At 35.2% G+C, this 15694-nt stretch overlaps 1 protein-coding gene across 1 annotated transcript in view; it reads right to left on the bottom strand.

Annotated features, from left to right (window-relative positions):
• CATSPERB (cation channel sperm associated auxiliary subunit beta) overlaps window positions 1-15694 on the bottom strand; it is a 44767-nt gene that overhangs the window by 20112 nt on the left and 8961 nt on the right. The window contains exons 6-10 of the mRNA XM_062577692.1: window positions 14945-15037; window positions 13548-13666; window positions 11396-11428; window positions 7190-7342; window positions 6511-6655 (exon numbers count right to left, since the gene is read on the bottom strand). Coding sequence (XP_062433676.1) covers window positions 6511-6655; window positions 7190-7342; window positions 11396-11428; window positions 13548-13666; window positions 14945-15037 — 543 coding nt within the window. The remainder of the gene's footprint in view (window positions 1-6510; window positions 6656-7189; window positions 7343-11395; window positions 11429-13547; window positions 13667-14944; window positions 15038-15694) is intronic.

The following is a 15694-nucleotide window of genomic DNA, read 5'->3' on the forward strand; positions in this document are numbered from 1 at the left end:
CAGAATGCCTACTTTGTACTGCAGACTCTGTATGCAAATATGAGAAAGTAATTGATACTGCTGCACTGAAGGACAGTTCTTTAGAAACACCAGAATAACCAAGCATAGACTTCAGCTTCCTTTAACAAGAAATCCATTCTTATGGTCCTTAGAGAAGTAATACAAGGAACTGTCCTCTCAGACTGACTGCCAAATAGATAGTTGGGGGCTGAGTAAGATGTCCCATATACCATGTTAGAAGAAGAACTATCAAGTACTTTCAATGGAGGGCTGTTCAGAGATTGATGTATTCTGTTAATGGTGTATGAGATAGTCCTATAGATTCAGAAAACTACTTCTAACATCTTAAGTCTTTTCAGTTGTTTTAGAAAAAGAATATAAACAATTTTCTCCCTTTTGTGTCTCTGTGAAGAACAAACACTTTGAGAACATGTTGTGGACGAGTACAGCATCACTTGGAAAACAAGCCCTGAAATCAGGAGATATTTTTAGCTGGCTCTAAGAGCACCTCCTAGTATTGTGTAAACAAATATAAAGAACTCACCATAACTAAAATCTACTCTAATTAATGGAGTTCTGTTGTCCTACAACAATTTAAGGAGAATCTACCATCATTTACAATAACACAAACTGAAGACTAAAGTATGACATGCATACTGACAGCTCTGCCCTGTCCTACAGCTCTGGCTGTGAAAAAACAAATGATTTGATGGACATTCTGCTTCCTTTAAAGATGGAGGCTGGAAGTCTCACAGACACAATGAGTTCAGGTGTACATCGATAACTACTGGTTTCTGAGACAGTCTGGTCTCTCTAGTCCATAGCTTAGAAATGCAACATACAGATAAGCATTCAAAGTAAAATGAAAATGCACTTGTACACTATGTTTTTGGTTTGTAACAGAAGGGTATCTTTCACTAGAAATAGCTGTTAGAATGTAGAATTTAACCTTAAAGCTTTTCACTCCTGGGCTGGTACTTTAATTGTCTTAACCTACATATCCACTATTTGTTCTTGGGATCCTTTCAAAAACAAACCAACTAGTTCCCTCTGAGATAAAACCTGGATGTGATCTGTGAGCCAGTTTGTTCCAGGATAAACTCCATATGATCAGTGTGGATGAGACTACAAGGTTAGCCCTGCATAATCTTTCAACCCTAGCTGTGCAGATCTTGCCTCTACATGTGTCTACACATGCCCTCATGTCACACGGCAGGCATGGCAAACATGCTGAATAAACAATAATCTAGCAGGCAGCAAAGTCATCCTCTCATTACTCCAAGTAACAACTTATTTTTTTATTTTTATTTTTAAAAGCCATATCCTGAGTGTGGTCAGGTGGTATGCCCAATATACAAACCTGAGTCACGCCAATAAACAGAGGCAAAGACCTGTGGGATATATATCAAGCCAGGGGACACTCCAAGTCCTTTGTAGATTGAACAAAGCCTCAAATCACCCTGAGGAGTGTCAGTGTAAGCCACACTGGACAACTTTGCCCAGAGTCCAACACATGCACTGTGGACTGGGTACCTTTGGCACTATCAATATAACCCATTGCATTAGTATGCTGTTCTAGTGAGCATTACATTCATTTACAAAATTTAAATACTGATATAACTACAAACACTTAAGGGTCATTTGAAAATAAGGCTTGGTCCACTCTTGTTGGTCCCTACTAGAGTCTGCTGAAGTGTGCTGCATCAGTAAAGTGCTGATTCAACACATAATATCAGCACATAGGAAGAAAACAAGTAAGAAGTTACAATAAACCCAGGTATTATAAAAAGTACAACATAGTATTTTAAGGATCAGATACAGCAGTCTTACATACTGGGCTCAGCAGACTTCTAATAAATATTAACTGTGACTCTCTCAAATGGCTGTTATTTTAACTAGATAATTTGTTGCTTATGTCACTCCAGCCATCAATGAAAAGGCAAGAGAGGTAATATTTCTAATCTTTGCTGTTCACTACCTGACAAATAATAACTTTTTAACAGTCTCTGAGAATTCACAGAGTTTCAGCAAAGCTTGCTTGAATCAAAAGTATAAGAGTGGATCTATTTTTCACTGTAAGAGAGAAAAAAGTAATAACTGATTAAAAAAAGCCACCTGTACTTCTGCAACCCAGTTATGGAACTTGACATTTGGTAAAACATTTTGCCATTTATTTCTAAATTTCTAAAATAGCATATCAAAAAAATCAAAATATGAACTATAACATATTTTGCCAATGCCCCTTTGCTGGTTAATATCTGAAAGAATTAAATACTCTGACTTATTAAGTCTTAATATATTATTATTATTATCTTACCAATATTGTATAACTTGGCCTTTATGCAGGTAATGAATACTTGAGCTCTTGATATTCCTCTTCCTTCTGCTGGGTGAATTATGCTCAAAAAATATCATTTGCTGTTCTGTGATATATTGCGGGGACAATGCATGATCAAATAATTTGTTTACCTCCTAGAATATCAGAGAAAAGAAGGTGGTCATCATTTTAGTTATGCTTTATCTGTTATGATATAATCTGAATTTATTTTGATGCCCCATAATCCAGTCTAAAAACTATCGTGAAATGGAATCAATGAAAATTATTAATTCATATAAAAGAGGCTGTTTATTTTCCTTGTGATGGAAATCTTGTCCATAGAATAGCTATCATTTTAAAAGTTACATTTGTTTGGTCTCAAAATAGCAGAATCTGTAATATCACAATTATTTCTTTTTTGTAGCAAAGGAAAAGCTGTACTAGCTGAACTGTGTGATTGTTTTCAAAAATCTCTAAATAGCAATCAACGTATTCCTTTAGCCTACTTTTGTACTGATTTATAGTATCACGAAAAAGGAATAATAAATGACAGTGGGATTATATTATTGAATGATGATTGGGAGTACTTGCATTGGTTTAGCAGGTATAATATTCTGATTATGCCATTATCAGTAAAACAGTAACAGTCAGGTACAAAGTATAAAAGGAGAAGCTAGCTGTGCCAGTACAGTTAGTGGCACTGTACGTCAAGGAAAGTTTAGAGTCAAATCCAATTATCAAGCTATCTCTGTAAACCAGTAATGTCAGAAACTCTGAAATCTGGAGATAGAATCAGCAAAATACAGTCGAATGATCGTGTTACTCAATGCCAGACCAGCATGGTAGGAGCACCTGGAACATGCTAAGAGCAATCAAGCAGGATGTGAAGGTGAGGAATATAGTAATAACAGGAAACTTGTTATCCCACTAATTGGGATTGAATATTGGTTAAATGTCCCATCAAGATTCAATACCAAAATCTAACGTTTAGATTCTGTCACTGGCTGCTTCACACAATAGCTGGTTAGGGAACCCACAGGAGGCGAAGCAACTCATGACTTGCTCCTGACCATTAGATAGGTCCACGGTGTACTTAGATTAAACACTGGGTGAGAAATGCTATTAGAAATAAAAGGTGTTCTTCAAAAACTGGAGATGATACTAGATGATATCGTAACCTTTGGCTATTTGAGTGCATAAACACAGAAGACAAGCCACAAAACATTTGAAGAAAAGTTTACAAAAGTCACAGAGATAGTAGAAAATTATTTTTCAAACACATCAGGAACGTGAAACTTCCTAGATAGTTTGTAGGACCAATTACAGTATAAAAATGATCAGAAAAAACAGTGTCATAGCAGAAAAAAATAAGTGAATTTTTGGTAGCTATGTCTGACAAGCTGTGGAAGAACTGGGGGAGTCTCCAGTGTGGAACCTTCTGAGCAGGGGCTGCTTCAAATGGCACTGTCAATAGCTGAGACTGAAGGACCGGAACAAACCCACCAGCTGGATGGTTTCACCTAGGAATTCTAAAGGGATTCAAGGGTGAAACAGATGAATTGATAACTGTAATATGTAACTGGTCACTTAAAAGCAGACCATGGAAGCTAACTGCCAACAGTTTTTAAAAAGAGCACCAGGGAAACTTCAAGGAACTACTGATGCCAACCCTAGACAAACTAGTGGAAAGAAAGAATAAAAAATTAAAAAAAAAAAAAAAAAATCAGAACTCCTGGACATACCAACAAATAGGAAACACTGGGGAAGAGACAACACAGTTTATTGACTCAGTTTCTGGAGTTCTCTCACAGACCCAGTTGATACAGTCTGTTTAGATTTCCAAAAGGCTTTCAGTAAGTCAGTATAAATGCTTTAAGAGAAAAGAGGTAGTGACAGTAGTAGAGGAAATATCCTTTCATGAATAAATAAGCAATTGAAAAATTGATAGTCCTACAGCAAAGGGATCCTTCTTATGAAGGGTAAATGGTCAGTTCTTTCAGGGGAGGGAGGTTACTGGTAGAGTTCCACATGGTCTTTGTGTTCAGCATATTAGTGTTTAATTTATTCAAAACTGAATTGGAAAAGTAAGGGCAGTACAGAAAATGTGTAACTATAAGGAGTTCCAAGAGACTTCTGGTATTGTGGGAGTGATCATAAAAGTTCTGGTAAAATTCACCGTGGATAAATGAAAAGTTATATGCATCAGAAAAGGCAATCCTTTTTCCATATACAGTGATCCAGCTGTGCTCCAAGGGCGAAGGGCAAGCTCAAAGCCTCTCCACCAGTTAAGTGCAGCCTGGCAACACCAGCTAGGTCAAGCAAGGTCCCTCTCTTTGGAAAGAGCTGTGGAGTGACTCAAAATATAGAGCTCAGTTCACTCAGTTTGTGGTAGAGTGGAGGCTGGCACTAAAGAATTCATAGCTATCTATTCTCCTGAATGCTGAACAGCTGCAACATAGTCCAGGTTATACACTTAAAATGTACATATAGCCATACATGTACTACAGCCTGGCATTCTCCATACCATAAGGATATATTTGATTATATTTCTTGCACAAACTCAATCTTCTTGCACTTGTGCATAGTGAGAGACAAACTGTTCCTTACAGATTTTAAGGCTATTTTGCAAGTTAGTTAGATTTTTTTTGACAGCTGACCTCCACTGATGTTAAAACATCTAGATTTCTTATGTGTAGCCTGTCAAAATGTGACTCATTTAAATTAATTAGATGCAAAGCTCCCAAGTGGTCACAGTATAAACTGAAAACACTTCTTGTTGAAGTCACAGACATGGCATATGTTTCCAAACCTACAGAGGAGAAATACAGGCAGTAAGTTAAAAGACAACAATGCATACGAGGAAAAGGCAAAAATGCTGCTTAAGTTGATAAAATGGTTGTTACAAGGTTCAGTAGTTCCAGTCAGATCTATTACTTTGATATATCTCTAAAGAAGCACACTAACAGTATATTAATGTGGGAAAACCTCTTTAAAACAAATTGACAAGCAAGCAAAATGGAAATTTCTCCTAAGATACTCAAAAGATATCATGAGCATTATCCTGCACTAGTCACTGGGGTGGATACTTATGTCTAATAGAGTCAAGGAATTTCTTTAAAAAAAAAGGAAAAAAAAAAAGAGGGCTTTATGTACATGCAGCTCATTATAGAATTAGAAATCCTAAGCCTCAGCCTGAACTATGAGGGAAAAAAATGACAAAATTCCTACCAATTTTCATGATTTTTCACATATGGTTTACTTCTTGATAAAACATCAGTACATGTGTCCTCCAGTGAAATCTGTCAACTCATATCCATCTCAATAGGTTTCTTTCTCTGCTAGTGGAGTGATGAACAAGCTGGATTTGAATTCCACTAGGCAAAAATAATGTCACATTTTCTCCTCCTTCATGGCAAAGTATAGTACAAAAACACTCAACTAAAACCAGCAGCTCTTAGATTACTGAATCACTGTTATGTCACAAAGTGACATGTGAAAAGTTATCTTCTTATAGGTGCTCTCATTTTCAAGTGAAGAGCTGAATTAAAAGGCAGCTAAATTGCATCTATACTTTCCTGATACTATCTATATAAACCAATTTTATCTTAGTATGCTTTACATAGCACACTACCACGAATGGAAAGGGAGGAATGACAAGTCTGCCTATTAAGATGCAGTTTGTACAATGACAGTATAGGTTCTACTTGATTATAGCCATCTGCATCCTGCAATAGATGAACAAGGAAATATGGTATATGACTGACTAGCTCACTATGTCCTTTGATAGTCTCTCAGCATTTAGTGAAGATTCCTCATGCTTAGCACAATCACATACACTTTCCTTGTTTGACTTTATATGTTGATATCAGTGTAATACTTTGCCTGAAGTCTGCTACTCTTCAAACTACAAGGAGGTCTGTGTGCTTACAAGGTTCACTCTTCCATCTATATAACCAATACAACATTACTTCTTTGTACAAATCTTGTCTCTGCTTTAACTATTCTAACCTGGCAGTTCACTCAGGACTTACTAACATGAAGTATTAATATGACTGTAGCATTTCAAAGACTTTCTGTAACCCTTCAAACATTTTACTGAGGAATAGTATTAACATTAATGAAGTTAATGAAGAAGCCTATTCATGTAGTTGCCATGCCTCATTTCACTGCAGAAGTAGGTTTAAATTCCTCACCTGCCTTACTGAAGAAAATGCTTCCCTTATCACTCACAAATACAACTGAATGAGTGTACACACATGTGTTTGTTTTTACAATTTTTTCATTTTCCAGACTGATTAATAATTGAAAAGAATTGCCTCCATCACTGGACAACCACACCTATGAAAGAAATAATAGTCACTGTTGAGTGAGTAGCAAGTGTATAAATGCAATCTATCTTATTAATGTATTCAGTAATGTATACATACATACATACAAGTGCTGTGAACAGACCAAACTGCAAGAATTTTGTTTATAATAAATAACCTCTTTCTGTTGATTCAGGATTTCCTCATCCCCAGAAGTTGTTTATGGATAGTGTCTTGAGTACTCATCACAAAGCTAAAATTAAGTTATTTCCTCACTAAAGACCCATTTCTGATGATGCTACAGATGCTGAATAACTAATAAGTCATTTCACAAAGTCATTTCACAGCAATTTAAATCTGACAGAGACAATTCAAACCCTGCAACACAAGCGAGCCCAATACGTGGAAAATGCATGAAAATCTAATGATCTTGAGCTTAATTCCATTGGAATCAGCAAGAACTTTGCAGAAATAGTCCAGCCAAGAAGTTTGGACCATTTAGTTCCACCAAAAGTAATAATTTACGTTACACTAAACCTCAGTATTACTTTCTTTGTATACATACCTCATTTCCATAAACATACAGAAAATGTGTCTCTGGGTGGAAAAACATTCCATATGGCACAAAATTAGTGTTTGGAAATTCAAACATTGGAAACTTTGTATTCTTTTGCAGTTTGCGATTTCTTATCTTGTAAACAGCAACCATCGCCTTTTTCTGGAGAGAAATAACACAGTAAGTATTGACAACTAAGATAATTGCATAGTCTTTTACTATATAGACTACCAAGAAAAGGAACACTAGACAGTATGCTTAAGCTGGTAATGAATTTTAAGTCAGGAGAGAGCAAGTAGTACACTATGCTAGAGAAAGAAAGCAGTGAATATTACGAATCTGACTTCAAATATCTATTTCCTTTACCTGGTCAAATACAACTGCCCCCCCCCCCATAGTTCCTTGTAATACACAAGAAAGGATTTTTTCTCCCCCTCTTATATTTGGGAGATAAAAAGTTTGTTAAGTTGAGGGAAAGGAGCTGTACCTAAACCAAAGGAGCTGTAGCTGAATCTGTGGGAAGCCTGGAGAAGTAGCTTGCCTTTCCAGCTAAAAATAAAAACTCATTCATCAAAATAATTGTGTTCACTGTTTTTTTGATATTGTAGACAAGAAGAAGGAACTAGCACAGAAATGAAAGAGAAGAATGTCATTCCTGTTTTGCAGTTTTAGTGCATCCAAAGCAGACTTATCAAAGTACGAAAACTTAAGAGAAATTTTCTGTCAGGCAGAATTACAACACAAACCAGAGAAGCATTTGCATTCTGTAAATCTCTTCAGAGCGGCTTTCACCCAGTGAATAAATACTCAGGTATTGTAAATTGTCCCAATTTATAAGTACGAAAACTGACGCACAGAGAAATAAAGCAATTTGCCTGACTAGGGGGACACTGAAGGAATTGAGAACAGCACCAAAATCTCCTGGGCTGAAGTGTCTTGCCTAAACTACTGACAACACCGTTGCCTTCTTTGTTCAGATATGTTAGAGTGACAAGGAAAAATAAACAATTTAATCTAATTTATAAACACAACATGCATAAGCAAAGCAAGAGAAACTGTCACTGGTTCCACAACATACCTGACTCCTGTAAATGCTGACTCCAGTATTCTGCTGATAATCTATCAGAAATGCTATTGGTCTATTGGAAAATCTCCTTCTGCTATAGAATTTTTGAGGAAGGCAACTTGACCAATAATGGAAGGGATCATAACTATAAAAGCAGGTTGACATCTGAGAAAAAGAATATATAAAGTTCATAAATTCTGCATTTTGGCATTATGAAGGGGCTTAGCTGAATTTGCTCTGATACTGTTTGCTACAGTCAGATTCTCAGCATGTACTAGCTCTGTGTCATTGACAGAAAAGGCTTAGAAGTATCAGAGTGGAATGTCTTCCTACAAAACTCTTCAGTAGTACTTAGATTTATTCAGATCCTGGTATTTACTAGGATAGAAACTATCATTCATTTGAAACCAAGGCAAATTGTAACCATTCCACCTATATCAGCGAATGGAAAACTTGGGAGGTGAAAGTTAAGCAAGTTTTTCTATAGGTAGAATAAATTCTTTCAGATGAAAAATTTCAAATTTTGGTGCCAGGATCTCCATCTAAATCCATGCAGACAGGGACTTACAACTGATATCTTTTTGTTTCTAACCAATCTAACAGTAAAATTAGTAGGTTATAGTATGAACTAGATGTTATCAGACAAGAAAAAATCTGCAAAAAAAAGTTTTAATCCTGGGATAGAATATGCCAGCATTTATGGAGTAGTGATATTAAAGCTCAAAATAGGCAGGCAGAGAAATGGCCACAAAAAAGGAATTTTAGAATTATTAAACCATCAGACAAACTTGTATCATGCAGCATACTGCCAATGCAAAATGTCCATTTTCTTACCATGCTCCATGACTTCTCTTTGTTGAATGTGACACTAATAACATCCTCTAGAATAAATGAAAACTTCATTAATCTATCATCTCTTTAACAAACTGCAGATTACTTTCTAAGTAACTTTAAAACAGATATATACACCAGTTTATATAATTGATTGATTTTGTACATTCACAAATACTAAATATATAGACTCTGCACTGCATACAAAATGGATGTGCCTATTGGCATATTTATGGGCAGCTCAGAAGGAACATAATTGCCTGTGCAGGTTTTTCTTCAATGTAGTGAAATAATAAAGATATGAAAAGTATATTTCAGTACATAAGATAAGTCATTTAAAGTGAGAAATAGTCCATTTAGTCTAATATTTGGACATGGGGAAAAACAACAAGAACGAGGACATGCATAGAAAATTCTCCTGTATACTCTTTACAGGTCTGTGGTTGAGGGACTCCTCTAGACCAGAGAATGTATGTAGATCATCCTGTTCAACAGCAATTTATGAATTTGCTCTGCTTAAATTTGTCTGACATATTTCTTTCATTTGTTTTAAACCTCCTGCCTATTAATTGCCTGGTGTATCTTCCTTCTTGTATTGTGAGAAATTCCTGAGTCCCTTTTCTGTACTGGTCATGAGTTGAGTCCTTTCCTAGTCATCTCTTTTATGAGATAAGAAATAGTAGTGTATTCACAAAAACTAATTCTGGCATAAGAATATTTCCCTTCAGCTAACTCTATACTCCATGGACATATACACACCAGTGTCTGGATAGTAGATATCTCAGTGGACTTCAGGACACCTTTTTAAAAGAACTTGCGATCTAGATTTTTCAAATTTAGTTTCCAATCTGTATAGCAAAAAATAGCTGTTTTGTATTCAAATAAATATGCAAAATAATATTAAGAACCAGAAAAATACATGTGTTTGAAATTTTCTTCCCTTGCTTATGTAAAATGTGTTTTACATATCTCTCTATATAAGTATCTTTTAATATACTTTAAATCTATATTGAATCGTCCACAGGCTAAATTTTTTTCAAGGTCTGAATAATTTCATTTGATGTGAATGTTACACGAACTAGCCAAGAAAGAATTTTCACCTCAGTAATACAAAGTTTCTCAGCGGTCATTTAGCAGTGTTGACTGTCAACAGTAAGTGCTTTCTGCGTTCTGTGCACTAGGTGGTGGTCTTATCAACAAATGGCCTAATAGGTAACTGCAGGAGAACAAGATACTGGATGGCTTTACAGAGCTGTGCTAAGGGACACAGCGGAGGCCCAGGATTCTTTCTATACAGCCTTTCCATAATCTGCACCGACCTGTCAAAATCATAGGTTTCTGTTCCTTTTCCCCATTATAATAAGTTGTAGAAGAATATTAGAAGCAGGACAAAATTAAGGATATTAAAGAGCTCTAAAATTAAGGAGGTATTTGGCAATTAAGAATGATATGTTCACATGAACTAAGGAGATTCGTCCCCAAATTCCATGCAAGTTTAGTGGAATATGAATTCCTCCACAAATCTGAGGTTAGTTAGCTGAACTCAATTCATTTTATAGACTGTTTTATAATTTTTATGATTCTTTTTCTTTCTCTTGTAAATTTAAAATCCAAATATTTTACCTTCATAGGTTTCTCTGTTAGCTAGACACTGGGTATTATACCATATATTTGCACTGAAATAATCATGCTATGAAAAACAAGAGACAGAAATAAGTAAAGTAGCTGTATTTCCTTTGACATATAAATAAATCTTATAAATAACACCACAGTTTACTTTCAATAATAAGCAGAGAAAATGAATGATTCATTGTATTTGGATGCAGCCAGGTCACCTAAAACTTGACTAATATCAAGATAAGCCAGACAGTCTGGTCAGTACTGTGAAAGACCTTCAAGGAAATAACACGTGGATCATTCTGTGAGACAAGAAATAGAAATGTCTGAACATAAACAAAGAACAGCAGAGATCACCCACTGGAGACTTAACTATTTTGATTATACAGAAAAACAACACTCTATTTGACCAAACTCTTTATAAACATCCCTGTGCATAACTGATAAGAATATCCTCTGGTAACATCCTAGCCAAATTCAATAGCTGCCACTAAACACTCCACAGTTTCAATCCAGTGTTGCATTTTTCTAACATCTCTGCTTACCCCAAAGTGACTCCATGTTAAGATGTTAAACATTTGATCTGTTTTATCCCAAAGAGTTGAAATTTTATTTGAAATACTTTCAAACAAATATTCACTGACATAAAGAGAATTGCAAATACAAATATTGAAAACAGGCTGTGTTTCCAGGTTTCTTACCATTTCAAAGCCACAAAAGGTCACGTTACTGAACTAGGAAAAAAAGAACAAAGGATAAAAAGAGTATGCAATATAGACAGCATACATTGTAATGAGAGTAAAAGATTTGCCGATGTATCTATAATTTTTCTTGCTTTTTTTTCTTTATTTTTTTTCTTTTATCATTAGATCATATGGGAATATTGACATTGAATACAGCAATGGAATGTTATCCTTTAATGAGGCGTTACATTGTGGATCTGGTCTTGCTCCTCCTGTACACAAATATTTTGCCCTTAAGAATATTCAATTCATTTTAATGAATTAAATTTGTGATTATACATCTGATAGCAGTACTTCATAAAATCATTATTTGTGTGTTAATAAATTTGCACATATGCAGTTTAGAGAACTGGTGGTAGTCTAACACTTCACAGAGGGTCTTCTAATTCCAGAAAGTTGTCATCATGGAAGTCACAGTAAAAGCAGAACTAAGAGCATTGTTCATTATTAAGAGAGTATTCAGACTTCTAATGGGAAACATAGGACAATTCATAATTTTGTCAAACCAGCTACTTCAGAGTGAAATTCTCCTTGCAAGCTGTCTGTTCCAGGCTGACATTTCCAAAATTTGGAAAATACCAGCTAAAATAGTCATCTATCTCTAAGGACAGAGCCAGGAAAAAAATACAGTTTTGTCCTATTTCTGTAAAAAATAAAATAAAATAAAAATCTAGTGACCTTCTATGAAGAGGCTCCTGACCTTCTATGAAGAGGCTCCTGTGACACCACGCTTTCAGAAAGGGTTGAACTTTGGCAGAAAGATGATCCTTGCATGAAGGCTAAGTTTTTTGCAACCCCATGACAAACTTAGCCTTTCTGAAATTACAAGTTTTCTTATCACTGTAAAGACTTTCTCAATTTCAACAGTAATGCAGAACTGAAATATAGAAATAGAAATGCAATACACCTTGCTGCATGGATAATGTTTTCCTGGACTCTCCTCTTTCCTCAGCTGCTTTTGCTGGGTATAAGCAGCATGGAAGGCAAAACCACAATTTGAATAGCACTTGTGGCAGCTGTGACAAAGTTACTAAAGTACAAGGGAGAAGGTAAGCATTGTGCTATAGAGCAAAACAACTCTGTGTTAATTTTGTTGTAGCAACTCTGTTACCGTATTTTAAGAGTTTAAGAACATCAGTAGGCTATTTTTATGGAAAGTCTATCTTTTATTAGTCCAAATTTAACTCCTCTTCAGGTGGCCTTATTAACTCTGCTTCTAAAACCTGCTTCAATTAAGATCAGCAGTACTCAAAGACCCGCTATGAGGATTTGCAACATTGTGTGCCAATTGACAAATACAATTGCCTGTTCTGTACACAGAACAATCCATCTGTACATAGAATGATCTGTCAAGAAAATAAAAATTCAAGACTAATTTGAAATGAAATGTCTATAATGTAAAAGGAAACATGTCAATAGTTAAAAGGAAATAAATGCAATGAAGAACATGACTCAAAAATCATGATGATGTTAGAGCCATGCATTTACAGCACAGCCTAATTTTTTGCACTACTTCTGATGAGTCATATATCCTAAAGAGCTGACTAAAATATGCTGATTATATATCAAATAGAATAAAGATCTTCAAAATGAAGAACTAATCAGCCTAGCTAACTGGATTTCAGGTCACTCAGATTAACAAAATCCTTTGAAAATGTGATGTTGGGACAGCTTGAAATTAATAAAATGGTACATCATTTCCAGTGCAAGATTTACTTTTATAAAAGGACCAAAATAAATAGGTAATAACAAATAAAAGACTGCTGGTGTCCCCCTTCCTTCAAAATACTTCAATTATATGATAATTTCATGTGGATAATTTATGTTATCAGAAAACAGTCACATACCTTTTTCTTTCCTTTTTTTTTTTTTAAAGCATTCCATTGCTTGTCTTTATTCACTACTTTTAGTTTCATAAACTTTTACTGAGAGCTTCAAAAAGTAAGTAATCTTCCACAGAAGGAAAACAGGGCAGTAAACTGAATATGTACAGTGTCATATTTTCAGAGTACCTCTCTAGAAAATAGTTACAATTTCTCACTTGCTGTTTGGCTAAAATTTCACAAAACCGGATTAAAAAGCTACTTCATATTTAAACAAACTCACATACTTTTAGGATTTTTCCAGTAGGATGGCATAGATCTTCACTGATATATAAGCCCATTGTTGTGAGGGCTACTAAATGGTGATTTGTTAAGATTATATTCAGAAGAGACAGGCCATCACAGACTTAAGAGGGAGAAAAAAAAAAAGGGGGAAAAAAAGAAAAGAAAAAAAGAACATTGTGAAAAAATGTTGCTTTGCTCCATTCATGTATAATTTGACACTGCTAAAGTCTATCCCAGAGTATTCATACAACCTCCCAGGTGTTCCCCTCCAAACCAAAGGCAACGTTCAAGCAGACAGCCAACCTGCAGAGTAACCCACATTCAAAACTGCACAATATTTGCACACAATATGCTGTCTGGCATGCAGGGACACCTACATGGGGTCAGCTAGGCAGATTTAGAATCATACTGTCCTTGTGGCCAACTGCCCTGTAAGAACTGCTGCTGCTTGACACATGGTAAGATCCACTTCTAAAATGGAGCTTACTACAGTTTTTAAGCATCCAGACTAAACTGCTCCCCCTAGCCTATGTCAAAGAATCCCCTTACACACAGTCTTTACATCCACGTAGTCTTTAAACAACATCCAAGCCTCAACTTCAGAAGCAAACTTCTTTCAGATTGACACTCTTCCCCTAAAAACAAGACTATATTGAGCAACATACGTAAAATTTCTGTACCACTACAAATGAATCATCAGAATCATCAGCTGAATCATCAAATTCTGGTATCTATATAGAATACAATATTCTTCATGCAGTGATCCAGATGCTATCACGCAAATAATGTGGATGAAACCAAACAACCTCTACTGACTACATAAACTAAGACAGATAATAAGAACACAACTATTCAACTGATGTTCTGTATGTCTCCTTTGAGAATCATGACTAAGTACATTTAGAAGAAATATCTGGGAGCTAATAGTCCTAACTCTACTTGACATTGCAAATTATGGCTATTGTTTTGATAACGCATAACAGTTTTCCTCATAGCTCACTTTTGCTGACCTGTTGTTTTCACAGGCACAAACTACTTTTTTTTTTTTTTTTTTTTTGGAATTCTCATAATTATTAAACAAAATTGAGCATGAACAAGTGTTCTAAGATTATACTTGGCTTAAATCTGCTACTTTTGTTTCACATTGAGAAGGTCTATGTACTCCAAAATACATTCATACACACACACACACATATTATATATAATATTGTATAATATATTTATAATAGGATTATATAATAATATACAATATTATAAGTATACATAATTATATCACACACACACACACACACATATATATATATATATATACTGTCCCAATACTGTAAGTTATTATAATAAATGTTATCTTTCTCTGTATGTGATTTGCATCACTAAACAACTGAGAAGCCAAATTTACCATCCTCCTGTTCGGGACACAGGCTGTTCGTCATATTGAACCACTTTGTTTTGTCATATGCAAATCCAGAGTCGGTAACACCTACATACACACCTGAAAAGTGGGGGGGGGGGGAAAAAAAAAACACAAACAAAAAAAAAAAAAAACACACAACATTTACATAGAAATGAATGGGAGATTTCTTTAAAAATCTGTCCTCAAATGTTAGATTTGCCTAGGAAATATATTTTTTGGCACAAAATAGAGAGCACATTCTCTATTCAGGTAAAAATACTATTAACATCAAAAGAATAAATAAGAAGTGAGGTCTGGAAATTCTATTACTTCTTTCACAGAATTGCTGCCTATTTGAGATCCAAACAAAAGTCGGTTGGGACAACTGGAATAAAAATGAAGCTCATTTTAAACTCCTGTGTCTTACCTGTTGTCATATTTTATTTAACATCTACAAACAAATTTGCAGGTTGATTTTTGTTACCTAAATATATCTACATCAATCATTCTGACACAAAGCTATCAGTAGGCTCCAGAATAATTTTGCAACTGGAATAATAACTGGTCTAAAGCCTGAGTCCTTCTTAAGGAATTTCACTGAGGAAGTTCCTCCTACCGTTCTTCTTTACGAACTTCTGATTATTATCAACTGCAAACTGTCCATGCTTACTGTATTGCACAAAACTGTACCAAAAAAAAAAAAAAAAAAAAAAAGCAAAGATGGTTCTCACTCACAACTCACAGCAACATCCTGAG

The sequence above is a fragment of the Rhea pennata genome, chromosome 5 (assembly GCF_028389875.1).
Source record: "Rhea pennata isolate bPtePen1 chromosome 5, bPtePen1.pri, whole genome shotgun sequence".
NCBI classification, from domain to species: Eukaryota; Metazoa; Chordata; class Aves; order Rheiformes; family Rheidae; genus Rhea; species Rhea pennata.